The 27,684-nt window shown below is 47.3% G+C and overlaps 12 protein-coding genes across 14 annotated transcripts; 9 read left to right on the top strand and 3 right to left on the bottom strand.

Moving 5' to 3' along the window:
* Positions 1-75: 75 nt before the first annotated feature.
* On the top strand, positions 76-554 carry E1B28_003473 (uncharacterized protein; the record flags this gene model as incomplete). Its single annotated transcript, XM_043160459.1, has 2 exons — positions 76-401; positions 455-554. 2 exons carry the CDS (start codon positions 76-78, stop codon positions 552-554), a joined length of 426 nt encoding a protein of 141 aa, XP_043002416.1.
* A 1,186-nt stretch (positions 555-1,740) lies between these two features.
* On the top strand, positions 1,741-2,911 carry E1B28_003474 (uncharacterized protein). The gene is made up of 3 exons (XM_043160460.1): positions 1,741-2,031; positions 2,086-2,613; positions 2,672-2,911. Exons 1-3 carry the CDS (start codon positions 1,765-1,767, stop codon positions 2,810-2,812), a joined length of 936 nt encoding a protein of 311 aa, XP_043002417.1. The 5' UTR covers positions 1,741-1,764; the 3' UTR covers positions 2,813-2,911.
* An 80-nt stretch (positions 2,912-2,991) lies between these two features.
* Positions 2,992-3,935, top strand: E1B28_003475 (uncharacterized protein; the record flags this gene model as incomplete). Its single annotated transcript, XM_043160461.1, has 3 exons — positions 2,992-3,462; positions 3,519-3,798; positions 3,859-3,935. The coding sequence occupies 3 exons, from the start codon at positions 2,992-2,994 to the stop codon at positions 3,933-3,935; spliced, it is 828 nt and encodes a 275-aa protein (XP_043002418.1).
* A 500-nt stretch (positions 3,936-4,435) lies between these two features.
* On the top strand, positions 4,436-4,821 carry E1B28_003476 (uncharacterized protein; the record flags this gene model as incomplete). Its single annotated transcript, XM_043160462.1, has 2 exons — positions 4,436-4,477; positions 4,549-4,821. 2 exons carry the CDS (start codon positions 4,436-4,438, stop codon positions 4,819-4,821), a joined length of 315 nt encoding a protein of 104 aa, XP_043002419.1.
* A 994-nt stretch (positions 4,822-5,815) lies between these two features.
* On the top strand, positions 5,816-6,870 carry E1B28_003477 (uncharacterized protein; the record flags this gene model as incomplete). The annotated part of the gene is made up of 3 exons (XM_043160463.1): positions 5,816-6,067; positions 6,137-6,667; positions 6,727-6,870. 3 exons carry the CDS (start codon positions 5,816-5,818, stop codon positions 6,868-6,870), a joined length of 927 nt encoding a protein of 308 aa, XP_043002420.1.
* A 24-nt stretch (positions 6,871-6,894) lies between these two features.
* On the bottom strand, positions 6,895-7,654 carry E1B28_003478 (uncharacterized protein; the record flags this gene model as incomplete). Its single annotated transcript, XM_043160464.1, has 4 exons — positions 7,578-7,654; positions 7,449-7,525; positions 7,168-7,396; positions 6,895-7,113 (listed from the first exon to the last, which is right to left on the bottom strand). Exons 1-4 carry the CDS (start codon positions 7,632-7,634, stop codon positions 6,895-6,897), a joined length of 582 nt encoding a protein of 193 aa, XP_043002421.1. The 5' UTR covers positions 7,635-7,654.
* A 51-nt stretch (positions 7,655-7,705) lies between these two features.
* E1B28_003479 (uncharacterized protein) lies at positions 7,706-10,817 on the top strand (the record flags this gene model as incomplete). Its single annotated transcript, XM_043160465.1, has 6 exons — positions 7,706-7,966; positions 8,029-8,397; positions 8,445-8,585; positions 9,139-9,423; positions 9,489-10,474; positions 10,532-10,817. The coding sequence occupies exons 1-6, from the start codon at positions 7,721-7,723 to the stop codon at positions 10,815-10,817; spliced, it is 2,313 nt and encodes a 770-aa protein (XP_043002422.1). The 5' UTR covers positions 7,706-7,720.
* A 177-nt stretch (positions 10,818-10,994) lies between these two features.
* E1B28_003480 (uncharacterized protein) lies at positions 10,995-12,140 on the top strand. The gene has a single exon (XM_043160466.1). The coding sequence runs from the start codon at positions 11,090-11,092 to the stop codon at positions 11,834-11,836; it is 747 nt and encodes a 248-aa protein (XP_043002423.1). The 5' UTR covers positions 10,995-11,089; the 3' UTR covers positions 11,837-12,140.
* Positions 12,141-14,429: 2,289 nt separating this feature from the next.
* E1B28_003481 (uncharacterized protein) lies at positions 14,430-20,889 on the top strand (the record flags this gene model as incomplete). The annotated part of the gene is made up of 24 exons (XM_043160467.1): positions 14,430-15,860; positions 15,916-16,442; positions 16,504-16,596; positions 16,652-16,759; positions 16,835-16,925; positions 16,984-17,127; positions 17,181-17,255; positions 17,320-17,370; positions 17,427-17,949; positions 18,007-18,137; positions 18,195-18,463; positions 18,527-18,704; positions 18,772-18,883; positions 18,945-19,257; positions 19,329-19,403; positions 19,456-19,607; positions 19,661-19,813; positions 19,876-19,902; positions 19,961-20,057; positions 20,110-20,198; positions 20,249-20,293; positions 20,348-20,368; positions 20,430-20,625; positions 20,679-20,889. 24 exons carry the CDS (start codon positions 14,430-14,432, stop codon positions 20,887-20,889), a joined length of 5,112 nt encoding a protein of 1,703 aa, XP_043002424.1.
* Positions 20,890-21,295: 406 nt separating this feature from the next.
* On the top strand, positions 21,296-21,595 carry E1B28_003482 (uncharacterized protein; the record flags this gene model as incomplete). The annotated part of the gene is made up of 1 exon (XM_043160468.1): positions 21,296-21,595. One exon carries the CDS (start codon positions 21,296-21,298, stop codon positions 21,593-21,595), a length of 300 nt encoding a protein of 99 aa, XP_043002425.1.
* Positions 21,596-22,460: 865 nt separating this feature from the next.
* On the bottom strand, positions 22,461-24,133 carry E1B28_003483 (uncharacterized protein). The gene is made up of 8 exons (XM_043160469.1): positions 23,994-24,133; positions 23,904-23,934; positions 23,769-23,849; positions 23,442-23,686; positions 23,270-23,376; positions 23,056-23,181; positions 22,828-22,993; positions 22,461-22,750 (listed from the first exon to the last, which is right to left on the bottom strand). Exons 1-8 carry the CDS (start codon positions 24,073-24,075, stop codon positions 22,602-22,604), a joined length of 987 nt encoding a protein of 328 aa, XP_043002426.1. The 5' UTR covers positions 24,076-24,133; the 3' UTR covers positions 22,461-22,601.
* A 1,511-nt stretch (positions 24,134-25,644) lies between these two features.
* Positions 25,645-27,409, bottom strand: E1B28_003484 (uncharacterized protein). Of its 3 annotated transcripts, XM_043160470.1 has the most exons (8): positions 27,119-27,409; positions 27,033-27,060; positions 26,898-26,978; positions 26,585-26,829; positions 26,395-26,501; positions 26,215-26,340; positions 25,992-26,151; positions 25,645-25,934 (listed from the first exon to the last, which is right to left on the bottom strand). In XM_043160470.1, exons 1-8 carry the CDS (start codon positions 27,201-27,203, stop codon positions 25,786-25,788), a joined length of 981 nt encoding a protein of 326 aa, XP_043002427.1. In that variant the 5' UTR covers positions 27,204-27,409; the 3' UTR covers positions 25,645-25,785. The 3 variants fall into 3 exon arrangements, with proteins under 3 accessions (XP_043002427.1, XP_043002429.1, XP_043002428.1); XM_043160472.1 differs by having other exon boundaries at positions 27,033-27,409; XM_043160471.1 differs by having other exon boundaries at positions 25,670-25,934; positions 26,581-26,829; positions 27,033-27,387.
* Positions 27,410-27,684: the final 275 nt, after the last annotated feature.

Raw genomic sequence — 27,684 nt, forward strand, 5'->3', positions numbered from 1 at the left:
CGCGTGTCACCACGGGTATAGGCAAAGAAAAGTCTGCATGATACCAAACCGAGGTGGAGATATATTCTTGCAATAATGTTTGGTATCAACCAAGGATGGAATGATCTCGTTCGGCCCCCAGGGATCTCAGCCGGATTTTTTTGTTGTGGATGTCGATCCCAGTCTAACATACCAGCTCTTCCCTCTGACATGTACAACACCGCTACTCTCCTCAAGTATCTTCTCAACTACTGTTCAGACGAATTTTTCCTGCACTGTTTGGCATGCATCAATGACTATTGGTCTGTCAAGTGTGGGCTCGTTCGTCTGGCCGATTCATTGCGAACTTTCGATCTCGGCCCCGTTGGTAGGTTTGTCAAAGACCATTTCCAACCGATCACCCTGGAAGATGGGAGGACGCGGTATGTCTATGCCATTGATTGTGTTTCTCGAGATATACTTACCCATCTTCCAGCTTATCTATAAAACCTACTACTCACTGGCAGATTTCGTTCTTTGTTGCGTTCAAATATGGATTCGATACAGGAGGCTATGCCAATCATGCAGCACCTTGAGTACGCTCAAGATACGGAAAGACGATGGCCAGACTCTGGTGAGTATATCATACTAACTCCCCGTTTCGTTCAACTGAACGCCTTTACAGCCTTGATTGACTCGATCTACCTGGACCTTCTTCCTATTTTTGACTGCAGGCGTGATGCCGAGTTAAATCCCATTCCCTTGGATATGGTTGATATTGAAACACCATATTACCTGTTTATACATCCCCCACCCCCTGGTGATTCTCCCGACGTAATTACACGGATGTCAGGGAAGGATCTGTATTATTGTTCCCTGATCCTGATGGGCAATCAGTAATCCCAGAGAGCCGACGCATATCGCTGGGACTTCCTTCCTTTGGGCCATGGGTTTCTCCTGTCTATTACATTTGGAACACTGAGACGTACGACGTCATCCGAGCATGGCAGGAGGCGAGAGGTTTTGATCCCTTGACGACCGAGTTCTCTCGTTCTTTGGGCTATCCAATTATGGAACCAATATTTCCCGACCCCATGAACTCTCTAAAGACACTTGTATGTTTCCATTCAATGTTCTTAGTATCAGTTGGAATAACCATTTCATATGTTAGGTTTCCCTTCTTCCTTCGGCGAGAGCGAAGGTGCTATGGATGTAGGCGTTTACGAAGCTCCGATGGTCAATGCGGGTGGGGATATGGAGGTGGATTAGGGTTGGGCGACAGTCTTAGAGCTAAACACCGAGTCGGGTTCCATCCACCCAAATTGAGCACCACCGGGTACCTACGATCCCTAATGGCCTCGTCGATAGCCAAGTCCGATCCGTATGTACATAATATTGGGTCGCCAGTGTTGTCCTACTTAGTACCGGACTGCTTTGATTTTTTCTACGTCGACTGTGAGAATGTGAGACTGCTCAAGCGCCGCGGTCGCCAAATCTTGCTAAGTCTCGTTCTGTCAACATCTTCAATTGATCTCCAACGCCCAAGCCTTGCACTTTCCGCTCTATGCTCGCCTCCTTCCTATCGTCGACGGAAATACGTAAATCTATGTTTTCATATTGCTCTTGGAATTCAATGGGCTACGGTCGGAACTACCCCACTGCCACTCGACATTTTTGGGGTCATTAGCATCTCCACCGACATCATATAGCCTGTAATCATTTTTGGGGCCGTTTTTTGCGAGGCCTGGATTTTTACATAAATCGGGGGCGTATGTGCGGGGTGTGTGGGACTATTATCCGAAAACCATGACGATCCAACGACGACCTCTACGCATTTTCCTCCAGGCGACACCTCGAACGAGGTCGAACCTCTTGATTCAGCTCCTCAGTACCCACCCATCCATCGCCGAACATCAGTACCCTTTCTCGAATGCATACCACTTTGGTCCAGAGAGGCAGTTCTCGAGGGACATTGACGTAGGAGAAACAGGAGACATGGAGGATTTCTCGGGAGAAACATATAAACATGCTTTCGGGAAGTTCAATGACCTTTTACAGAAGATAGAGAGCGAGGTACGAGCTCTTTTACCTAGACCCCATAAGGCTTTGCTTACTCTGATCGTATAGCAAAAGATCGCACTAATCAAAGAACACATTTTCTACATGATGCATGCAGAAAAGACTTACGAATGTCTGGGCCAAGCAGTCTCCTCATCGAGAACCAAACCGACCGTGGACGATGCGCCCTCAACCAATCTGACGTTTCTCCCTGACAATTTCCTCCTTACATTCACACCCGTCTTCATCATCCGCCACCCCGCACGCGCATTCCCGTCCAGTCTTCGTGCCCACAGCCGATCCACAGGCGGGAATGTCTTTGACACAGATTTCCCCGCGAACGCAACGTTTAAATTCTCTCGCATCTTGCTAGATTGGTACACTGCACGGTCGCCTTCGAAGCTGCCAGTTGTCATTGACGGTGATAAGCTCGTTGATGATACGAAACGGCAGATGAAGCGGTTGTGTGAGCGTTTGGGTATCGATGAGGAGCGCATACGGTATAATTGGGATTCGAAAGAGGATCATGGATATGGAAAGGTATGGGATGCTTATTATGAAGAGATACAAAATTCCACGGGGGTTGTTCGGACTAAGGTTAGTAGTTGTTCTTTGTCCTTTGGGTGAGAATTACTTATCGTATTCTTCAAATTAGGAAACGATGGGGGCTCCGGTGCTTGAGGAAGAGATGAAGAAATGGGAAAAGGAGTGGGATGAGGGGGTAGCCATCAAATTGAAGGAGTTTGTGGAATCTGCTATGGATGATTATGAGTACCTTTTGAAGCAGAGCATTTAATAGTCCAGAATAGATTAAGCTCACTCGTACCAGCCAAAATGACTGAATTCTTAAGGGAGTCAATTCTGGGACCAGACGATGGCAAGCATGTAGTTAGGCGTCAGACAGGTTGGAAGTAGCCCTTTGTTACTCGGCGCTTAGCGCTTAACGCGCAATCTCGCCCTTTCAGGAAGACTGCCATGGCTAAACCACAAAAAGCCACCCTCGTTCCACCTCCACCAGTACCGTCAAAAAATGGCGGCCAAAAAACCCTCACTAAATACTATCTAATTGCTTACAATGTCCTGTCAGCGGTCGGCTGGTCATACATCCTACTTCTGACCCTAATTCACCTCTTCGTCCCTTCTTCCCCTTCCCCTTCTCCATTTTCTAAATTCCTTCCATCCTTCTTGTCTTGGACGAAACCAAGAATAAAACCTGCATTCAACCCCATCAAGGCCTATCTTCCCAATTTCCTCTTACCCGTCTTCCACCGAACTACGACCGTGTACGCACAGGTCGGTCACATCACCGCAATCGTACAGTCAGCAGCTATCCTGGAAATCCTTCATGTCCTCATCGGAGTCGTGCGTAGTCCATTACAGACAACAGTCATGCAGGTTTCCAGTAGACTGTTCTTGGTCTGGGGTGTGGTAGAACTGTATTCTTCAGTATGTCGCTACACATCTGATTTGGCGCGTTATTCCTCTAACACGTCCTCCCACAGGTTCGCACAAATCCCCTTTACGCATCAATGATATTTGCTTGGTCCCTGACCGAGGTTATTCGCTATTCATTTTACGCCTTCTCGCTAACAGCGCCCTCCTATCCACCACCCAAATTTTTGACGTATCTACGATACACAACCTTTTACGTCCTTTACCCACTTGGTGCTGGATCCGAAGCCTTCCTCAATTACTCCTCGTTGCCCAATTTATCTCCATTGGTGGGCAAGTGGTCAGCGTACGACTACTTTAGGGGCGTGATGTTCCTCATTTGGTGGCCAGGTGTGTCGCCGTGATGCTTTTCCTGCCTTCGCCTTTGTTTCATCACTGACGCTTCTCCAGGCTTATACGTGATGTATACCTACATGATTAAACAAAGAAGAAAGGTCTCCAATGCAGCCAAATTGAAGGCTAGTTAATAGGCGTGTTTGCAATATTTCAGCCAGCCTGGTTACATATCCCAGATGTATACCCATTGCTCATCTTTAAACTTTTTATTTAGAACCGCTCTATCAATTTATCATTTCTATATCGTTATAACCAGAAAATTCGTATCTATTGTATTGTCGTTAAACTATCACTTACTCATGAACGTTTGGACAGTAGCCCCGGGGCAAGATAGGTATAGGTCTCCCATTTTTCGGCCCGCCCACAGAACTAATTCTGTTGAAAATCCACGACCAACGTTAATCATGAACGAACTGAAAATTTGCCCGCCACAGAAACCCGTATTCGTCTTCTCCCACCCACGAACACGATCTCACCTGCTCATCCGTCTGCTAGAAACACATTCCCTCATTGAAGACAGCATACTCTATACTTTCAGAGCGGCTCATATGGGTGGACCCGAGAGACATAGAAGATACATCGAGCTTTGCAACGAAGGAGATCAATCCAGAGGACACCTTTCAGAACTGTTATGATAGGATACAAGGGCGAGTTTCTGAGGGCGTATCAGCAGGTACGATACGCATTTCTATTCGTCGTGATTACGCCCGATTGATTTTTTTTTGTACAATGGCAACTGTCTAGGGATGCATACCTTTAGCTAAAGAACATGTTTTCATCATTCTCTCTACATCCCTCATCAATGCTCATTTCCCGAACACGTTCAACGAAATGAAACATTCCCAAAGTCATCGACGACAACAAATTGAACAACACCGGCAAGCCATATATCGTGACACCGACACCGACACCACTCCCAATCCAACAGTCCTCTCGGACGCCTTTCTGGCGAGTGTAACGCCAATATTCACGATTCGCCCTCCGGTCCGTATGGCATCGTCGTCGACAAAGATCTAATTCGGGTCGCTCGGTGTTGAAAGTCGGCGGTCCAAGAAATTCGAGTATCGGCCCATCCTCCCTCAAATGGACACGGATCTTTTCTGACTATTGTAAAGATACGGGGGCTCAACCCCGTTGTCGTTGTCATTTGACAGAGACGAGTTGGTAAGGGACACTCAAGCCCAGATGGGACACGTCTGTGCGTTGGTTGGCCCGGGTGTAGATGGGGGGGCCGTGTACGGTATGAGTGGAGGATGAAGTCCAAGTCTGGGATGGATGGAGATGAAGGAAGATATGTTTATGAGGGGGGTATTGAATCGACGGGGAGTTATAAGGAATGAGGTTTGTGGGGGTTTTCACTTTCTTTCTACCTACAATCAAGGTTACGATGCTGAACGCTGCACTGGGAACAACTAAAAACGCCTGTGTTGCAAGATGAAGTGAGGAAGTGGAGGGAGGAGTGGAGGGAGGATGATGCGAAACGATTCGGCCACTCGACATCCCTTTCTCGAATGCGGACCCGGGGGACAGGGCGACGCATATTTATGCATGCTTTCGAGGAACCGAACGGTCTTTGGCAAGTGAGGTACGACTCTATGAGATCTTTTTGCCTAGACTTTTGCTTACTTTGATCGTTTCAGCCAAGGAAAGGTGTGATGCATGCATAACAGCAAAGGCAAAAGTTGTGTGGATTTCTGGAGACTGGGACAAGACAAGCATTGAGAGGTAACTTGACCGTGAACGTCTCGACCTTGTTCCTCTTGGCGCGATCGAAGGCGGAGGTCAATAACGAGGACGAGTCAATCGATCGACCTCGACATGTATTATGTCGCATGTTAATCGCTTGCACTAGGAACAATTGGCGTTGAATGGAAGATGTTGCAGTGGAAGACGCGTTTGGGGACCTTCTCTGACAATGTGGTGGACTCATGACCATGAACATGTCCTCATGGTCTTCGCGCTTCCATAATTATAAATAACATGCTTCGCAGCCTGTTCAGAATCACATTTCATGGAAAAGCAACGACCTATCTTCATCTTTTCCCACCCTCGTACTCGATCGAATCTACTTGCGCATATCCTCGCAACCCATCCTGATATCGGAGATGTCATCATTTACCCATTCAGAGCAGCAAACTCAGCCGGGCCAGAAAGACGTTTACCGAATGGATCGATCTTTGCGACGAAGGAAGTAGCGGTACGGGATACGTTTCAGAGGTGTTATGAGGAGTTGCAAGGGAAGTTGAAGGAGACACAGGACAGGGTGAGGCGTCTGAGACTTTCCTATTCGACGATGATGATGGCTAACGTGCGCATGTATGTGGTGTGGAAGGGCTTCATACCTTTAATCAAGGACCATATTTTCAATTCCTTGTCTACTTCCGTGATCGACTCTCAGTTTCCTGGGTCGATGAACGATGTTCACCCTGTGATTTCGGGGAACACGCCCGGAGGACCCAACCCTACTGTCCTTCCAGATACGTTCCTAGCGAATATAACACCGATAATCGTGATTCGTCATCCGACGACTATGGTTGCGTCTACTGCGAAAGTCATGCTTCGCGAGTTTGGTGCGGATCGGGATGATCCAGGTATTTCACTATCGTGTACGTACAAGTGGTCGAGAGTTCTGTTTGATTTTTTTAGGGGCGCGGGGCAGGTGGTGGGTGTTGTGGATGGAGATGAGATGGTGAATGATACTGAGGGTGTTATGATAAAGTTGTGTGGGTTGATAGGTGTTGATGGATCGTTGATTCAATATGAGTGGAAGCCGAAGGCGTTGTGTACCCCCATGAACGAGGAGATGAACGAACATGTGTATCTGAAGGCGCTGTACGAATCGACAGGGATTATTAGAGATAAGGTTTGCAGATAGTTTTTCCCCCGTGATATATTGATGTTGTGGACTAACAGCTGCAACAGCAAAAAATAGAACCACTTGTACTAGAGGACGAAGTGCAAAAGTGGACGGTTGAGTGGGGGGAAGATATGGCAGATAGGTTGAAAGGATTCGTAGAGGATGCGATGGCCGATTACGATTATCTGTTCCAGTTTCGCCTTCAATGACAGCAAGGGGTAAATAGAGTACAATCAACCACCGTCCTTCTCGCCTTCTTTTAATCTTTTCTCTCTCCTCCGCTTCACGTCTGCGTTGTACACTCGAGCCATGTTGACTTCCATGACAGTCAGTTGCTCCCGTAAGAACTCCAGGTCTTCCTCTGTGTTTGCCAAACTCTTCTCGGCGGCTTTTAGTTTGGATTTTAGTAGCTCGATTGCGGCTGGGATTTTGTACGATAACATAACGTTTGCCTTGAGGCGGTTGAGTGCGCAGGACAAGACTCAGACGAAGGAAAGTAGACGTACGCCTAGCCAAAGGAAAACGGTATCTGTATCCTCCAACTCTGCTTCTGCGAATAGAGTGTCGTTCAACTCGAACGATGTTTTTAGCTTCCCCCCGTCTTCTTCGTCTTCATGTTCGGAATGCTGGTTGCTCAGGAATTGCACCATACTCAAGGTCTTTTTGATATCGGGTATCTTCTCTTCGAGGCCTTGCCGCCGTTGAGTGAGGTTGGCGTCCATGTAGCGATATTTGCTAGTGAACGGGTCTCGTTAGTGCGAGGTCATTGTCAGTCAAGTGTGCGTACCCGATCGACTCTTGGATTGCTTTCAAAGGACCCTCGGCGTCGCCATCTGGTCCTCCCAGATGTGCATCGACATCTACCTAAAGAGAGATAAGTTAGTTTCAAGACGATCGGAGCGTGACTGAGGCTTACGATGAACGGAGCTTTTGGAATTCCTCTGGGATTTCGTTCTCCTGTTTCTAATGACATAGGTTCAAGGGAAGTAGGTCCATAAAAGGAAATAAAATTTTTACGAGAAGAACGAAAAAATATTCTAATTTCTCCTCCTTTCCCTCATGTCCCGACTCATAGTCAAAAATCTACCATCCTACGTCACTCCCGACCAACTCAAAAAGCACTTCACCCAAAAGGGCAGTCCAGGAGGTACACTCACCGACATCAAAGTCGCCCACAAACAAGATGGGAGTTCACGTAGATTTGGGTTTGTCGGTTACAAAACCGAACAGGAAGCACAAGCTGCGAGGGAGTGGTTTGATAAGACCTTTGTAGGGTCTACTAGGATACGTGTTGATGTTGTCGAGGTGATTTTTACTTCTACTTTTACGGTTTTTTTCGAGGTGTTGACGTATCGGTGGAGTTGTAGGGTGCGAAGGATGCTCCCAAACCTCGACCTAATAAGCGTCCGGCTACTGCAGCAATTTCCGCAGATGCCAGTGGTGTAGAGTTTAAGAAGGCTCGTTTTGAGGAGTCTCCTCCGAAGTCGAAGAAACAAATTCAGATGGAAGAGTTTATGGAGGTCATGCAACCCAAGAAAGGCCCTGCTTGGGCTAATGACGCTCAATCCCAACCGGAGGCGTCGACGAGTGCGAAGAAGATAGACGATGAGGTACTGGTGGATGAGGAGGGTGTTTCCGACACGGATTGGCTGAAGAGGCGGATGTCGAAGAATGTTGATGGCGTTGAGAAAGTGTTTGAACAGTCGGATGACGAGGATGTGGATGACGATGTGGAGGTAAGGTTTTTGGATTATTTGTCTTATTCAACGCTCATCCCTTGTAGACTATATTGGCCCCACCTCCAACAGACCCAACGAAAGAAACGATTCTACAGACTGGGCGCCTTTTCGTAAGGAATCTGGCGTTTTCTTGTACAAAAGAGGACCTCGAAGAGTTGTTTAGTCCTTTTGGTACTGTATCACAGGTGATTTTACGCTCCTTTTGAACTCTTCTCGAAATATTAACCTATGATTTCAGGTGAATGTCGTTTCTGATTCTTTTTCTGAGATGAAAATTTGCATAGGGACATCAGACCTTTGGGCATGTTGATCCTCTGGGATTCCGATAGTAGAAATATTTCTCTGATCTTTTTCTTCACCTGCTTTATGATTGGTCTCGTTACTGATGGCTTTTATTCTACAGGTAAATGTCTTTTCTGATTTGTTCTCCAAGATGAAAATTTGCATAGGGACATCAGACCTTCGGGCATGTTGATCCTCTGGGATTCCGATAGTAGAAATATTCTGATCCTTTTCTTTTTTCTTCACCTGCTTTGGTCTCGTTACTGATGGCTTTTACTATACAGGTGAATATCTTTCCGAATCATTCTCCAAGATGAAATTTTGTATAGGGACATCAGACCTTCGGGGATGCTGATCCCTTCAGGGATATTCCGATAGTAGAAAACAATTCTGATCTATTTCTTAGTCCTATCTATTCCATTCTTCGCAACTCCTGCGCTTACATCTAAACCCCAGGTCCACATACCACTCGCATTCGATACCTCCGGAGGTACCGGCCATTCAAAAGGGACTGCGTACGTCACGTTCGCTCGTGCTGAAGATGCAGTAACAGCGTATGAAACGCTGGATAGGAGGTCTTTCCAGGGGAGGTTGTTGCATATCCTTGGTGCAGTGGATAGAAGGGGGAACCCTGCTGTTGAGATGGAAGGGGGGAAGAAACGGAGTGTGAAGGGTGAGAAAGACGCGAAGAGGAAGTTGGTTGCAGGGAAAGAGTTTAATTGGAGTATGCTTTATATGAATGTGAGTTTTGCCTCCGCTCCACCATTCGTTGAAAATTGGATGGTTTTGATACGGGGTTTTTGTAGAGCGATGCTGTAGCGTCATCTATTGCGGATAGAATGGGAATTCCTAAATCTTCTATCCTTAGTGAATCGACTGAAGAGACGGGGACAGGGACTGCCAACCCCGCTGTCAAACTGGCACTCGCCGAAACGCACGTTATCAACGAAACCAAAGCCTATTTCGAATCCCACGGGGTCGTTCTCTCCTCCTTTTCATCAGATACCCGTAACCGTACACGAACACGTTCGGATACGACGATTCTCGTGAAGAATATACCCTATGGGACGGGAGAAAGCCAGATTAGAGAGTTGTTTGAGCCGTATGGGAGTGTGAGGAGGGTGTTGGTACCTCCGGCGGGGACGATTGCGGTCGTTGATTTTGAGAGGGGGGATGAGGCTGGGAAGGCCTTTAAGGGGGTTGCGTATAGGCGAATAGGAAGTTCGGTGGTTTATTTGGAGAGAGCGCCGTTGGGTGTTTTTTCTTCTGATAGTGACGCGAATGCGGACAGCTTGGGTGCGGTTGATAAGGCTGTTGCGTATGCGCGGGCTGTTAAGATTCCGGAGCAGGAGCAGGAGCAGGAGGAGGGAGGAGGGACGGATGGGCCGCCATCGTTGGCGGCGGGTACGACATTGTTCGTAAAGAATCTTGCGTTCTCGACGACGACGGAGAGACTGGCGCAAGTGTTCTGTAATCTCCCCTCCTTTGCGTTTGCTCGGGTACAGATGAAGCCTGATCCGAATCCCAAGAGGCAGTCTGGGGGGGCCAAGTTGAGTATGGGTTATGGGTTTGTGGGGTTTAAGGATGTGGAGGGTGCGACGAAAGCGATGGGGAGTATGCAGGGGTTTGTTTTGGATGGACATGCGCTGCATGTTAGGTTTGCTGGGAGGGGGCAGGAGGTGACGGCTGGGGATGCTGGGGGTGGTGGTGGGTCTAAGAGCAGAACGACGAAGATGGTTGTGAAGAATGTACCGTTTGAGGCGACGAAGAAGGATATTAGGGATTTGTTTGGGTGTGTTTTTTCTTCTCTACCCTGTTGAATTTTGAAATTGATCTTTTTTTTTTCCAGGTCTCATGGCCACGTCAAATCTGTCCGATTACCAAAGAAATTTGACTCTCGAACGCGTGGTTTCGCGTTCCTCGAATTCGTGTCGAGACACGAGGCAGAGAATGCGTATGCGACTTTGAAGCATACTCATTTGCTTGGGAGACATTTAGTGTTGGAGTGGGCTGAGGAGGGAGAGCAGGATGTGGAGTTGCTTAGGAAGAAGATGGGTGTAGGGGTTGGGAGAGGGGGTGATATGCCTGGGAAGAAGCGGAAGTTGGATATGGATGTTGGTGGGGGGAGGGGGTGATGGGGATGGGGATGATGATTGAGTTTTTTTGGTTTGAAGTGTGTAAGCTATATCGTATTGTAGTGCGAAGCAATACAGATGTGCTGGAGACAAAACAAAATATTTGGGTCCCCAATCGACCAGTCTGAGAATCTGAATCTGAATCTGATGCCGAGACGGTGTTGATTTGTCGCACACGAGGCGTTCAAATTTTTTTTTTGTTTCTATAGTTTACCGTGATAGGCGTTCATATTTGCCTCCCACCACCTCCCACCACCTCACGTTCTCCATCCATGTCCCAAGCACCTGCATCAACACGTCGAGTCACGCGCCACTCCTCACGAGTTTCTGATGTTGGCATCTCCTCACTCGCCACCCCGTCCACCGCCCACTCTTTCGTTGGTATCACACCAAGCCCTTCTGCAACGATCGCCCAATTGTTGCGTCGAAACGCCGAGTTAGAAGCCCAGAAAACCTTGCTCCAAGTGCGAGAGCAAACCGCAAATGCGCACGCGGTTTATATGGCTCAACAAGCGGCGGTGTACAAGTATCGGCTGAATCACCAGGCGAAGAAGCAGGATGGTGAAGACCGTCGTATCCACACTCAATCCAGAGTCATAACCTCGGTAGAAGGAAGGGAGGAGGCGGCTCAGGAGAAGCAGAGAAAGCAACGGGACAAAGTGGACAGCGAAAAAAAGGGGAAGGAGAAGGAGAAGGACGACCTTTTGAGGCGAGGGAAGCAGAAGGAGACCCAGGATTGTTTCACTGGCGCACTCACGACGAAGAATAAAAGTCAACTCGAAGATATCTGTGCGGCTCTCGAGATACCTTACGACGGAACTGGTAAGGTACTTCAGATCCGACTCAAGGCCCATTTCGATGCGAACCCCGAATTGAAGCAACATGAACGGTACAAGGGACTTTTTTCTCGTGGCAACAAACGAGCTACTCGTTCATTCGAGCTTGATGAAAACGGCGCCTCTGCTTCTGGTCTGTCCTCAGTACAGCCCCCTTCGAATCGACCCCGCCTTGAGACCTAAACCAATTCTCATTACCATCACCCGCCCCCACCTTGTTCTTACTCTCCATATTCCCCTCCTCTTCCTGTACCATACACTTCCCCCTTCTATGCTTACCCACCTTCGTGGCCCTCCTCCAGTGTTATACCTTAGACCACCCTCTAGAACCAGATAGGTCTTAAAAATGTAATATACTTTCTACAGTAATATTGCACTTCTTGATTCACCCTCGGACACTCTCCGAGACTACTTACTACAGCTACACAGGCAACCCTTCGATGATGCTTTCTACCAAAAACGTGCATGATACAATGTACAAACCCAGATTTGATACAATATAAACAATAAATGCAAATTTTGTGTATGTTGATCTATGACCCACAATGTATCAAATTTTGTTCAAATTTTGTGTAAGTTTCAGCAGAATACAGAAAGTATATAGATAGAAATTCAGCTTTTATTTACCTTGATGTTAAAGATAGGATGTATCAAATGTTTCCCCAAATATTGTGTATATTTACGGAAAATACATTTAACATGTAAATAAAGTTTACACGATGCGCAAAGCTGGCAGAATGATCATGGTGTCAAACGTCACGCGTCCGCTGCCCCCGCCGTCGCCGTATGGTGGTCGGATTGAGCATAAGGCGCACGATTTGAACTCGAACTTGGATGAAGCGGCGTTAATCGTATAGTCGTAAAGTCAACGTTTTCTGAGATTTAATCTTCTTTAATTTATCGTACTGTATGTTTGCAACGAATCGTGATTGAACTTACCATTTTCTGAATGCGTCTCCGAGATGGCCTACATAATTTGATATCAGGTGGGCGTGTTGCTTATGTCAGGTTTTTTTTTTTTCTTTTTTTCTGCAGATTTACGTGTTACAAGCCATCTAGTGCTAAGACACACGGGCGCGCTCGTCAGAGCGCTGCCAGTCCTTCTCCTTATATTCTACTCTGCCCAAACTGTAGGTGGGCTCGTGGTCTCTTGGTTGTGTAGCTGTTGGTATTGTTGTCGTGTGTAGGTGTTGGTATTGTTGTCGTGTGTAGGTGTTGGTATTGTTGTCATGTGTAGGTGTTGGTATTGTTGTCGTGTGTAGGTGTTTTGTATGATAGTTGGCGTGCCTTACGGGGGCGTGTCGCAGTCATTGATAAGGCATAATGCATGAGGAAAGAAATGGAGAAAAGGGGGCATATGATGTGGTCGATCTGGGGGGCATGAGCGTTGGCGTTGTCGGTGCCTGGATAAAGGTTTGGCGGTGCTGATCGAGTTGGTCTGAGTGCCGTGTCAGCCCTCCCCTCGTGGTTCGTCTGTGTATGTGCCCATGAAATCTTCCAGCACAGGCTTATGTCAGGTTCAACTTTTCTGTTCTCACTATGTCGTCCCAAGACAACCTCCCGCAATTATGCGCTTTCAGGCCTCCATCTACAAGAAGAAACATAGCCAACTCGTCAAGTCGCAAAATGTCGATCAATTCTCAATCAAGTCACTTCTTCAAGGCCGGCAAGTGCCCGTTCCGTGCATCCAAACATTCAAGACACACCTTCATCTCAACGCCTCAAACTTCAAGCTCTCAAGCAAATCTCAAGTGACAAGCTTCAAAGACCATCTATTTCAAGTCTTCAAAACTTCAACGCCTCAACCCCCTGAGTCTTCCAAAGTCGGGCCAGGCTCAAACAGCTCAAGACCTCGACGTTCAACATTTCAACGTTTCAACCGTCCGCGGTTTCTCTTTTTGGGGCATCGGGCAATCAGAGAGATCGGGTACAGCAGCTGTATCTCGATGTGAGTCACCCACTGTCTTTATTCTAACGACTGTTGCTGATACGTCGTCTTTTCATCTATAGGCATCCGCTACTTTCAATGTGTTCGTGTCTGCTTGACGAGAGGTAGACAAAGGGGGTTTGAAGTTCATAGTTCATCACACATCTGTATTCTTTCCTGCTACAGCTATACAAGAGTTCTTTGTTATCTACTGTACTGGAACCCCAGCAGCGAGAACAATTTGGGTAGTATAGGGTAAAGGGTATGGACCGGCAAACCGGATGCTGAACGGCGAACGCGGTGCCCACAGGAATGGTAGTACATGGTATATAATATTTGATATAATATACTAAATTTTCTTGTTTGGACCTCGTTCATTTTTCAAGAAAGTTCCACAAAATTTTAATTCATTGGCACATTGTGACTATGTAAAATACATGGATAGAATTTCATAGAATGGCTAGCTGTGTATCCTAAAATCCTCACAAAAAACAGGTTAACATTTTGAGCACTAGTACAATACTCTAGTCAAATTTTTGATACGGAAAGGTGTGTGGAAGTGGTACTCGAAAATGTTGCATATCCCTACACAGAATACTACTTTTCTTCAGACACCTTTTCTTCAGAGATACGGATTGAAGAAGAAACTTTGGCGCGTTATAGGGGCGTCCGAAGTTAATCCGAAGACTCCGACTGGACCGAGTGGCGCTGTTTGCAGCTGACGTGATGCCCATGAATCACGTCTCGGAGCCGCATTGGGGAAAGTTGCATGACCTGTCACTCGTCACGACGCGCCTGTCCGAGACCACCATCATCTTCCTATAGATCTAGAGGGCTTCTCCCCCACCAATGAAGGACACAACGTCCTCCCACATAGTTTCTCTTCGTTCCCTTACTGCGTCGAATCATTGGGGAACTAGTACGACCTACCGTCCTGCTTTGAATCTACGCAAGGTCGCCCACTTGATCCGCCAATATCACGATGACACCGACGACGCGTCCGTTCCCGAGCCAGAGACTACTGGAAAGGGCAAAAAACGTGCCAGGTCCCCGTCTTCAGACGAGACATGTGATAGAAAAAGATTGAAGACTATCTCTGGGGTATCCGCGACTCACGATGGTCCCAACCAAAATAACCCCTATCCAATCCCGTTCATGAAGTACCCACTGTTTTCCGGTTGGAAGCCTACAAGTCCAGTCCGCAGTTCTCCCGACGGGCCAATTCACTCTGTCCCTGTATTTCACCACGTCTTTGACATCCAATTTTCTAATATCGTTGCCGAAGATGTCACTGCTGCACAACCTCTGACCGACGACTGGTTGGCAGAAGAGGAATGGTTTGCCAAGGAATTGGATAAACAGTTTGGGACCGTGTCGGAACCTCTTTTTCTTGAGCTCGGGGATGTTTACTTCTCGAAGTATAGAAACTGGACACTCGTTCTGTCGGAAAATGGGGGCGAACCGGAGGAAGGGGAGGCATGCTTTGAATGGCTTTCGTTGCTACCTGCCTACAACCCCGACAACATAGACGCAAACGAATATGAGCTCTCTTCCCCAGAAATAGAGGAACTTCTTCCAGCCATCCTCGTTCTTCAGCAAAATGATCGAGCCCATATAACTGGTTTCGCCAAGTTGGCGATACTACCGCACAAGGAAATTCCTTTCAGCCTCCAGATCGATCTGACAGTTTCTCTTTTGACTCCCACCATCTTTAAGTCACCGACCGTTTCGTACAAGGTCCAACGTACCCTTATCGAAGACACCCAACGACGGTTCTTACATTTCTTGTATCCTCCCTCCCCACCGCCCAGTTCCTTCAAGGGATGCAACAACGTGGCTTTTTATTACTCTGTCATGAGGCCTGCGCCGGAGTTGCTCACAAAGGATGCGGAAGCGGCGATGCAGCCTGATGGGTTGCTCTCGACGGTGTTGCTGCCCTTCCAGCGTCGTACCGTCGGATGGATGTTGGAACGCGAAGGGATGGATGTGTTGGAAGATGGTAGGATTCAGCCCAGTGAGACTCCGAAGGACTTTGACTTTTGGTATCGTGCTGAAGAAGAGGGGGGTCATGTTTGGTATTTTAACCGTTTGACGAGGATGATTTCGGAAGAGCGACCGAGGAGGTGTCCTGCTTATGGGGGGATACTGGCTGAGGAGCCGGGGTTGGGGAAGACTGTGGAAACGATCGCGCTTATTTCGTTGAATCCAGCGCCTAGTGATAGACAGCCTAGCATGATGCGGTGGGATCCTGAGTCACAGGTTGCTGTTAAGGCAATAAAGGTGTGTTTCTTGAGGCATAGCGAGAACGTCAAATTCACCTCCTTTTTTTTCATAGTCAACGTTGATTGTTACACCTCAAGCGTTGCAATCGCAGTGGATCGACGAACTGAAAGCTCATGCTCCGCACCTCAAGGTTCTCGTATATGATGGGTGGCTCAAGATTAACCTCCCTGTGACCTCGACGCAAATAGAGAAGGCGAAAGAGATAATGGCCCAGACGAAGCGAAAGGTAGAGAAGAAGGCTGCTCGACCTGCTACGAAGGCAGCGGCCACTGCCAAAATCAAGGGCAAAGGAAAGCGAGGCACAAGTAACGAGGAGAACGCAGCTCCCGGACCTTCAGATCAAGACGTGGAAGAGGAGGTATTGGATTGGTACACCTATGCCCACTCCTTCGATGTCGTTATCACCACGTACAATGTGTTACAATCCGACCTTAACGTCGCAAGACTTCCTCCTGCGCGTCCACGTCGCACTGGGGTAAGCTACGCTAATATTGAGCGTCAGAGGAGTCCACTTGTCATGTGCGAGTGGTATAGAGTTATTATGGATGAAGTACAGATGGCGGGTGGGGGGAAGATAGAGTGCGTTTTCGTACCAACCTTGTTTTTTTTGCTTGACCTGATGGTTTTATTTTCATTGAAGAGATATGGTCTCACTGATTCCTCGTCGGACTTCATTCGCTGTGTCAGGAACACCAGCTCGAACACAAGTTGCTGACCTCATCCATGTTTTGAGGTGGGATTTAACTTTTTTTCCCCGGAAGAATGCTAACTTGTGGCCGAACATAAAGGTTCTTGCGAGTTAGTGACTACATTGGGCCGCAACGCCTGTGGAACCGCCTTCTCCGTCCGGGTTACGCGGGAGAGTTTGCAGACTTCTTTGGTCATTACTCTGTTCGGTAAATTTCCCTCATTCCTTCTTCAACCTCTCCAACAATAACCTGATAAACTATTTTCATGATGCACACATCTAGGACTGTTAAGAAGGCCGTATCTGAGGAGTTGACTATTCCTCAGCAAACTCGTTATTTAGTCAGCATAGAGATGGGTCGTGTTGAACGCCATGTTAGTTATTGTTCCCTGTTCTCAACTTGTATGACTTCGCTAACTGCGGTTTTTTCAGGTTTATGATCAAGCACTTGAAATGAGTCTGGCCGAGCTTGGTCTCGATGCGCGAGGTGTAGCGGCTTCGCAAGGTTGGGACGTTGATGGAGCTATATTAAGGCAGGCTATTCGCCGTCTTCGCGCTATTTGTACCCATCCTCAGGTATATATATATATTGCCATCATTGATATACTTACGTATGTATTCGCTTTCAGGTCGGCCAACTCGTCAAACCGAACGATAAACAGCATAAAAATGGTACTTTAAAGTCCATGGCCGATGTTCTTGAGGTTCGCTAGCGCACGATTTTTGTTCTTCACATTGTGTCAGGCTGATTCATGGTTTTTCGGTTAGACAATGAAAGACCAAAATTGGCGTATCTTGATGGAGGATGTCAAGTCAAAGGTCCGTTTTTTATATAGCAACAACTTTCTCAATGAAAACTGATAGTGCGATACCAGATTCAAGTTAGAATCAAGATAGCTCAACTACAGATGCTCGACGCAGCAGCACGAAACCGGTATCAAGTCGTGGTCGAAACCCTTCAGGTTGCGGAGCAAGAGACCAAGAAATTAATCGAAGATATCGAGTTGGCCCTCACCCAGCATCGCGCTCAAGGAGAGATACTCAAGAATGAGGCTGCTGCACAACGGGAATTGCGTGCTCAAGCTCGGTCAGACCAGGGGGATAAGGACAAGCAGAGGGCAGTGTCACCACTCATTTCCGATGATGAAGATGATGACGATGACGATGACGACCACGACGAAGATGAGGGCGACAAAGCTCTCCCTCGTACTGAGGCTGGGAAAGAGTACAAGGCTAAGCGGTCCACCTTCAAGAGCAGGTTGCGAGAAGCCCGTTTTGTTCTTCATAGGGTTAAGCTCCTTCAGGGTGATGCATATCACAATCTTGGCCCATTACATTCAGATCAGGAGAATGCTGCCTATGCAGCTGCAGAACAAATTCGTAGAACTCTTTTGAAAAGTATGGTTTTGTTGATAATTGTCTAGTGCGGAGAAACTGATTGTTTTTATTTCTAAGCCACTGAAATGGGGGCAAAGAAGGGCATGCAACAATTAGCACTGGATGCTACAAGTACAGGAGTCAACGAACAAGAGTTGCTCATTCCCGTTCCTTTCTTTGAGCAAGGGGGTATACGTTCGGCTGAAATGGCAAGTTTTTCAGAATATCGAGTATTAAACTGTTACTCTTACTCATTGTTACAATAGATCGAGGAACTTCATGAAATCATTGAGAACGTTCTAAATGAACAGTCTACTCTTCTTTGGGAATGGAGAACCGAGATATACAAGCTTCTCACTCAGAGATTGAACGGCGACGGGGGCGACGATGACGACGCTGATGGGCAAGAGTACGAGCGTAACCTCAATAACCAAGGCGAAGCCGAAACATATATGCAGGCTTATTCAGCCCTTCTTGCTGACAGACGTCAGGCATTGATGAACGAGCGAACGTTGCTGGCCGCGCACGACGTAAGGTGTGCATCCCTCTGGTTCTCCGTGTTAGTTGTATAGCCCTGCTCACTGGGTGACGTGTGTAGAGAGAAGAAGTCCAGAAACACCAAAGCTGCTCAGAACGCGCTTGCGTCCGCTGAAACCCTGGATCTACCGGAAGACGCTCTTGAAGAGATGCGGCCGCAAGATCAAGTTCTTCTTAAGCAATTGTCTGATCAACGCAAAGAGCTTCTCATGGATCTTGACGGAAGAGCGGTCAAAACCGTGGGTTTAAAGCAATTTCTTCTCTTTTTGCTTCATGGGAAACTCAGTATACGTTATCTTTTTCAAGATCATGGTGCAACTCAGCGGTGCCCTTGGGAGAATAACGAAAGATGACGATCCTGAGAAAGTCTTATTGAAACAAACAATTACAGAAGTTCGGAGGCTAATCCAATCACAACGTACGTCTCGCTCGACGGAGTTAAAGCGAAAGGCAAATCCTAACCCCTTTCATTCACTTAGAGTCGATGATGGATAAACTCGATGCCGATTTATCTCTTTTCCGCAAGGCTTTCAATCATAGGGTATTGTACTTCCGACAGCTCCAAGAAATCTCAGACTCCGTGGCAGAAGTCGAGTTCGAAGGGTCTCGTTTAGACGCGCTGCATAACGCTCAGGATGATGTGACAATTCTCGATGGGAAGATTAACACGAATCGTGCGCGTCAACGTTATCTCGAAAACTTGGCGTCCCTAGGCGGACAAGACGACGAGGAGGATGAACGATGTTGTATTCTTTGTCGATGTGAATTTGAGCGAGGGTTCATTACACCATGGTCAGCATCCTTTTTCGATGCCATCTCCCCGAGTACAGATGATTTAGACGCTTTTCTTCTCCTTCTTATAGTGCACATGTGTTTTGCGAAGGCTGCTTGAAGGCTTGGACACGAAGGAAGGAGGGTAAAACGTGCCCCGTCTGTCGGTAAGTTACTTTCGCTGTGGGCCCTTGGCACTAGATTCACCATCGACATCAGTGTCCCTATTGACGCTGATACACTACAACGGTTTACTTTGAATGGCCCCGAAAACCCACCGCAAAAGGTTCTCAATGAAAACCCACGGCAAAAGATTGTCAACGGAGAAATGGTCCCGCGAAGTCGAAGACAAATTACCTACAATATGATAGGTGCTTTTGGCATTCGGATGTCCGTATCCCTTGTTGCTTACAGCTTCTTCTAGATCCTAAATTGTTCAAGAAGATTCAAAAGATCGATGCTTTTGGTGATTTTGGTAACAAGATTCAGAGTCTTGTCCGCCATCTGCTGTACCTTCAACAAAATGACCCCGGATCGAAGAGTATCGTCTTCTCTGCATGGGCTGATTCTTTGACCAGTTTGTGTTTCTTGATGTCTCAAAACAACTTCACGTTCCGGCTAACCTACGTTCTTGTCAAGTCGTTCAGCAAGCCCTGATCCAGAATGGTATGTTCGTAAATGAGGTCAGCATACCAGTTCATGCTTGAACTTTTTTTAAAATTAGGCATACAATCTATCCGTATCGACCGTGGTGTACGGGGAGAAGGCCCGGTGAAGAGATTCAAGACAAACCCAGAGATACTAGTTCTTCTGCTGCACGGGTCAGTAGTATAATCTACACCTCAAAATAAATAAGCTGATCCTTCTGTGCAGTGAACGAGAGAACGCTGGTTTGAACATTACCTGCGCTTCTCGGGTATTCCTGTTGGAGAGTGTTGTGCACCATGGTTTCGAGGTGCAAGGTCAGTCCGATCCTTATCGGTGATGCTATCGGTCTTATAGTTTGAATCAGCGATTGCAAGGATTGACAGAATGGGTCAAACTCGTCCTACGGAAGGTATGAGTGGTCGTCTCAGTTCCATATTAACTGCTGACATTGACTTCAATCCAGTGTATTGCTACTATGCAGAAGGTAAGCCAGTCAAGGACCTACCTATATTTCCCATATACTCAAGCTAACGAATACCGACCAGACACCGTAGAGCGGAATATCCTGGACTTGGCCGTGCGACAAGGCCTCTCGCTGTACACCAAGGAAAACGCGAGGGGCTCACTGAACTCATCATTCACGAACAACATGGAAAAACAGGTCGTTGAGGGCGCTCCAGCTTACAAGAAGGGTGCGTCGAGGAGTGCAGCGAAAAGTCAAAAGGGTGATTTTATCTCCAAGTAAGGATTTTTACCTTATTGTCATGCCTCGTGGCATTGAACATGCACTTTAGAATTGACGACATGCTTGCCGTTCTGTTCCCTCACATGTATGAGGATGCTGAATACTTGATCGAGTCGGAGCCAGCAGATCAGGATGTGGTGATGGAGGACATGACAAACGTTGACTTCGAGCTTCAATCGCGGCGGTCGATGATCATGACAATGAATAAGTCGACGGGCAGCGTTAATGCGATTGCGGGTCCGTCGAAGGTTCGAGCATAGAGCTTGACGCTAGATGATGAGCTGTATTTATGTGATTTATGTACTTGGCGGACGTTATCTATAGATGTTGTAGTTTTTCTCTCTCTACCCAGAACGCGCGAATCACAATGTGCGTGCGGTCAGCCTTCCACCGTCGTAATCATCTTCGGTAAATGTTCTTCAACTTCTCGGAGCCAATGCTTTAGTTCGTTCCCCCATCCACCAAATCGTCTTAATCTTTGCTGGTTTGGTGGGGACGAACCGACACCAATACCAATAACTGCCATTTCCTCTTTCCATATCGCCCTTTTTCGCTTATGTGAGGATAAGCAGTACAAAAGGATGCTCTTCTTTGAGAAGAACGCCTCCCTCCAGGATTCCTTGCATCCAGGGCTGCACGTCTCTTGGAATTTAAACAAGCGAAGAAATGTGCGGATCACCACACGAGGGAAATAGAGTAGCAGAGGCGGATCTAACCCTGGACATGAATGCAGGTGCGGTAAATGAGATTCCTAGAATTTCTGAAGATCTTACATATTATATCTGTTGCACGTTCAAAAACAATTTGACCCCCATGTCGTCGATATTCGCCGTCAAAGATCCACCCTCGCTCGTTCTCGCTCATGATTTTCTCAATCTTAGCCCGAAATTCATCTGCTGGGGTCTCTTTCCACCTGGGCTCCCAGAAGTAACGGTCCAAGGAAAAATGCGGAAGATTCAAGATTGACGAAAGCTTCGCACCGACTGTCGTCTATCCGTCCGACATTACTTCTTTCAATCAACTGCGGCCCATTAATACTTCCAACTGACCTTGCCACTTCCTGAACGCCTCGCGTTTTTTGAATTTTGAATTCGTGATGGATGTATGGAAGAGAGACGCACCGGAATTTCCCACTACCTGGATTCTATAGTGCCCTTGACCGTCGCCGACAAGCGGAGGGATGTTCAACATCACAAGACGAGAAATCAACTGTGCACGTCCGATCGTCAACCGCACAAGTTTAAGTACTCCATCGGTAGAGTGTGAGTCATAGACTCTTGATGCATGAATGACTCGGCTCCGTTATACATTGGGGGTTCTACCTACAATACGTAGACAGCATGTGAACATATGGACACCACACCAAGCGGACTTTTTCTGGGAAGAATTGAGCAAAAATTGTTTTGAAGCTCAGACCTTGCCCCAGGATTGGGCTCAACTGAACTCACTAAGTATACTAATATGCTACGGTACGCTCAGGTAGTTTGCAAACTCAAAAATAGTACGTTCGCCCAAAATCTCGTTGCTTTCTGTTTCAGCGCTTATTCAACACCACTCAAGCCAGCGCTGACAAGGCGGTATTGAACTGATGTCTTGGCTCTCGACAGTAGTAAAATCAGCACCTAAAGGCCTGAAACCGGAAAAGAAGGCTATAAAGGCAACCCCACCCAAGCGCAGCCCGATATTTTGCTTCCTGAGGCGATCCTGAAGTATTGACCTCCCAACTCCGAGGCTCTTACGTTACGCAAGTCTCCATCCCCGTCATTATTCAAATTGTGCAAAGGCCGGAGGAGAAAATTGATCGCCAAGCAGTGGATCAATGCGCCGTTTGTGGGGAAACAGCTGTGAATCAACGGAATTAAGACATTCTGCGGTACAATTCGTAAAATTCGACTGAAAAAATGGGATCCAGTGAGAAATCCATTTAGTGGATGTTATATCGCTCCTTTCCATTTCCATCAAGAATTGAACTTCAATCGACAACGACCGGCCATCCAGAGGAGAAATCCAGGAAATTGATGCCCAAGTATGATTGACCGCCAACTGTATCGTTGTTACGAACGTAATGATAGGCCATCACGTATCGGCCACTGACCGGGTCTTTGAAGATACTCTGGCCACCTGAATAGATCACGGATAAGAAACACATGAAGGCAGGAGATGGAGCCCCAGCGAAGTCAAGTTTGAAAGTAGCGTACCAGGCGCGTAGATATTGTCATGCGATCCTAAAACAAGGGAACCAGTCGGGGGGTCCCTCGTCTCAGTCAGAGCAAATCCAAGCTGCCCAACGAACGGTCCCATCCCGCCAGTTCCGCGGCCAACGCGAACTTTGTACTCTTCTCCTGGAGGTGGACGGCTGGTTGACTTTAATGTTCAGTGAGTTTCCTGAAAGTTGTATATGTCAAATCAAGAATGGAAACACCCACGCCGGCGAGAGGAGTAACTCCATCAGAAAAGAAATGGAACCAATACGGCGAGTCCTCGGGTTTGAATGTAGTGCCACCTTCCGCCGGGCGACCGTTTCCGCCTGCGAGGTGTGTTCCGGGAGTCGGCTGTTGAAGGTCAGCACATCAGCTCAAGTCGAAAGGGGAGGAAAGGGACGAGGATCATTGGGTCTATGAGGGAGAACTTAAACCGTACAGAAGCTGGATTATTAACATCAGGCCAGATACCAATCTGATAGATGCCGTTCCAGTAAGAACCAAAGGAGAGCTTGAGACCATTGTAATCAATCAGATCAGGATCAACTATGAATAAGTGTATGATCATGAATCTTCACAGTGCCTCGTAAGACCAAACAATCACCACCCACTTGCATTAAAGACATCGCCCGGCTTGGACGTGACGACTGCACCGAGGTCTGTCCAGGTACCTGGTTCCATTGAAGGACTAGTCGCTACACCGATAGCAGAATCTTGACTTCCGATGGTAGAGACCGCGTAGTACAACACGTATTTTCCCAAAGTGAAACTGATGGAGGGTGCCCATAATTCACAATTCCCTGGGTGATTGATGATGGAGCAGTTGGGCATCACAGTGCCGACACGGGTCCAGGATCTACGTGGTGTGTTGTTATGTCGGAGACAGAAGTAATTAGTCCCTTTCGAAACTTGATAGGGTAGCAGTAAAGTGGCCGTACCCTGTCAACGATGGGCTCGTGAAGATCCTGATACCTTCACCGGTGGAGAAAACGAAGTACTTGCGAGGGGTGGGGTTGTACCTTTAGTTATGATTGATAAGCTCTGACGTTCTGGAAAGAAGCTGGGCAGCATACCATATCGTAGGATCCCGCACCACAATGTTTTCTGAAGTTTTTGGAATTGTTTGTCAGAGTAAATCCTAAACAAAGCCATAGGTGGCGCACCGCTACCAGGTAACGGATTGGGAACGGCGGATACGAAAGAGGCTACGGTGAGCAGCGACGTCAAAAGGAAGAGGAACTGCATGTGTGACGTGGTGCACAGATCGTCGGAAAACACCAGTCTCGTTAACTTTTTATATTCCATGAGAGTGGCACCCAGTCCAAATTCGGCTTCAAAACGAGGTCATCACTGATACGATCCACATGGCAGTATAGACATAGCCCAGAGAACATACCACACGTAGACCAAGCTCGCATCGAACTCATGTGCGGCTTGAGGGAATATTGGGATGTATGTATTCGTTAATACGACTTCTTACAACCAGGTAAAGTGAGCTCCGTGTGCCTGATTCTGGAGGACTCTTAGAGATGAGTCCGCACTGTATAAACGGTCGCCTTCGAGTCGTTTTTGAAATAAAAGACGTTGGTCTTGCCGAGCAGGCGTCGTCTGCCATCACCATGATCAAGATGTGCGGGAGAACGTCCTCGGTTTGTTATGACAACCTGACGCTGACAATGAACCATTCGAGTTCAAAATAAACTGCAGTCAGCCCAAAAAGAGCAAGTCCGTTTACCCCAGCATCACTGATATCATACCGTTCATCGGTCACCTGAGAACGCGACAGAAGGGCAAGAAGGCTTGCATACGGTTGCCGCATGGAAGTGATGGTCATTTGAAAGTACGAATAGGGGCGTATTTAGCAAAGCCTGATAATATTAGAAAGAGAGAATGATCGATGTTCAAAAGTATGTTTACTCAACATCGCAGTCATAATCAAGCAAATATTCAGCTGCATTGAGATTATTAATCCTTCATTCAAGTCGTTGCTCTCTGGACAAAACGCGTTGCTGGACACATGTGGTACGCGCCTTTCTCGAACCTCGGATGACTTTAGACTACGGAGAGCGTCGCCAATGGGTACGGAGTCATTTCCACAGGGAATATCCCGGACCTTAGAGAGCTTTCGTGGCAAGATGATAAACGTTGTCAACCGGTAGAAGCGCCCCTTCTGTGGTGGCTAGAAGTTCCTTGTTCGTTTTGCTGCTTCATGTTCGTAGGCGTATTCTATTAATGCCATGGAATCGATATTTTACCATGTCTGGCCCAATCATGCGGAGAAGTCTTCAAATGCGATAGGATGCAGTCCAATTCCTGAAAGTTGAACATCAAGTCTCCAAGAAATGCAAAAATCGTGTGGACTTGCCAGCAACCGCTTTTCTGCAGCGCTAGCTGTTGTTTGATCCAGGCATAAGAGGTGGACGCTTTCCGATTTCTGAAAGGGAAGCCAGTTAGAAGGGAATATAAATCAATACTATAGTTTACGCGCCTCGTCAACCTATATACCACGTATCGCCATTCATCCTATATAGCAGAAAATCCCATTTGATAACAAGGAGGGACCTCATTCTTTCGTTAGAATGCGACGATAATCACGACATACCTACCCCGCTGGGACGATCCTGAGGAAAGAGTTGCCTTGCGGAAAGTGTCTTTAGAGAGGAATTTACGCGTGAACATGACTGTTGTAATAAGGAGATGGTGCTTGGAGGCCAAGCGGTGGAACTCCGGAAAAGGCAGCTGTCAGTGTAAGTCGTCCCGATGTTTGTTCCATGACTCATCGCCGATGGCAGCCCTTAGGTTGGATTTATTGTAGCCATTGCATACATATGTTTCGAGGACTCCTTTCTTACCCATTTAGTACTCGAATAATAAGACAGTTTGAAAATAAAAATCTAGCGAAATAAAGAGGACTCGGGTACGATTTACTCCAACTCAATCCTGTCATTGAAGACTTCAGTCAACAACAACCGGCCATCCAGAGGAGAAATCCAAGAAATTGATGCCCAAATACGATTGTCCATCGAAAGTTTCGTTCTTACGAACGTAATGGTAGACCATCACGTATCTACCACTCACTGGGTCCTTGAAGACACTTTGGCCACCTGCATAAGAAAGAAGCAAAGTTAGCGACGGTGGAACCAAGTCTGGAATCAACTAACCAGGAGCATAGACATCACCATGGGACCCCAAGACCAATGATCCAGGAGGTGGGTCGGACGTCTCAGTCAACGCACGCCCGAATTTTCCATAAAACGGTCCCGTCCCGCCACTTCCACGGCCAACGAGAACTTTGTATTCTTTTCCCGGAGGAAGGGGTTTCTGTGATCAATCCAAAGCTTCAGGTCTGTACCGTGGGTGAAAAATAAAATAAATAACACATACACTGGTAAGATGAGTGACTCCATCAGAGAAAAAGTGGAACCAATAAGATGAATTGTCGGGTTTGAACGTAATAGCGCCTTCTACTGGGCGACCGTTTCCGCCCGCAAGATGTGTTCCAGGAGTTCGCTATTGAAGACATTAGTTCGAGTTGAAAGGGAGGGGAGAATATTCAAACTGTACAGAGGATGCATGATTAACATCAGACGAGATACTGATCTGATAAATGCCGCTCGACCAAGAGCCAAACGAGAGTTTGAGACCGTTGTAATCGATCAGGTCCGGATCAACTGCGAATCAGAATATACGAATATGTGAAGAATAAAGTCAGACTTAACGCTCTTTGTACAGTAAAAAAAAGAGTTCTACCTACTAGCATTGAAAACATCACCCTGCTTGGACATGAGGACTGCACCGAGGTCTGTCCAGGTACCTGGTTCCATCGTAGGACTAGTGGCAACACCGATGACAGAATCGCGGCTGTTGGCGGTCGAGACCGCATAATATAACACATATTTTCCCAATGTAAAACTGACAGACGGTGCCCACAATTCGCATCTACCTGGATGATCGATCTGGGAACAGTTGGGCATTACAGTGCCGACACGGGCCCAGGGTCTGCATAAAACGTTGTTGTGAAATTCAAGTCAAACCCAGGACTCTTGATAACAGAAAAGTGGACCCACCCTCTCAACGACGGACTAGTAAAAATCCTGATGCCTTCACCAGTGGAGAAAACGAAGTACTTGTGAGAGGCAGGGTTGTACCTTTGGTTGCAAGTGATAAGCTCTACGACTTCCCGCACAGAAGCCAGAAGTCACCATATCGAAGGATCCCGGACCACAATATCTTCTAAAGTGTCAGAAGTCTTTACCAGAATTAACATGAACAGCTAAACAAATCGCACCGCTAGTACCGGGTATTGGATTAGGGACAGCGAAGACGAAAGAGACTACAGAGAGCAACGATATCAGAGGAAAAAGAAACTGCATGAGGTAGTGAACGGGTCGTCCCGAGATTTCCAACTCGTTTTAATACCAGCTAAGACGCCCATTTACAAGTAAGGCTACCCCACACCATGTTTCCCGTGCAGTGGCAGTACATGGAGTACATACAAAGGCAGCGTCATTGTCCCGCTGGTCGAGTGGAGCTGGGGTTATCATGACGGACTCGGAGATGGGCGCGAGGATAAACAATGAGGAAGGTGTATGTAAGCTTCGCGGTTGAACCGGGAACGGAAGCATTGAACGCAATCACTCTTCTCCGATACACCAAACTTCCAGCGCTGAGGTATCAGGGATCCAGATAAGCCTGAATCGCGCGACACCACCACGTAAGGGATCGGAATGAATTTGAAGGGACTACGGTGAGAGGAATGTTCAAGAGAAAAAGGTGTTGCATGTCGCCTCCAGTACACGAATTTCCGGGCTCAAATCGAATTCTCTCTGCGCACTCGAAACGCATCAACTTTCA

The sequence above is a fragment of the Marasmius oreades genome, chromosome 11 (assembly GCF_018924745.1).
Source record: "Marasmius oreades isolate 03SP1 chromosome 11, whole genome shotgun sequence".
Lineage (NCBI taxonomy): Eukaryota > Fungi > Basidiomycota > Agaricomycetes > Agaricales > Marasmiaceae > Marasmius > Marasmius oreades.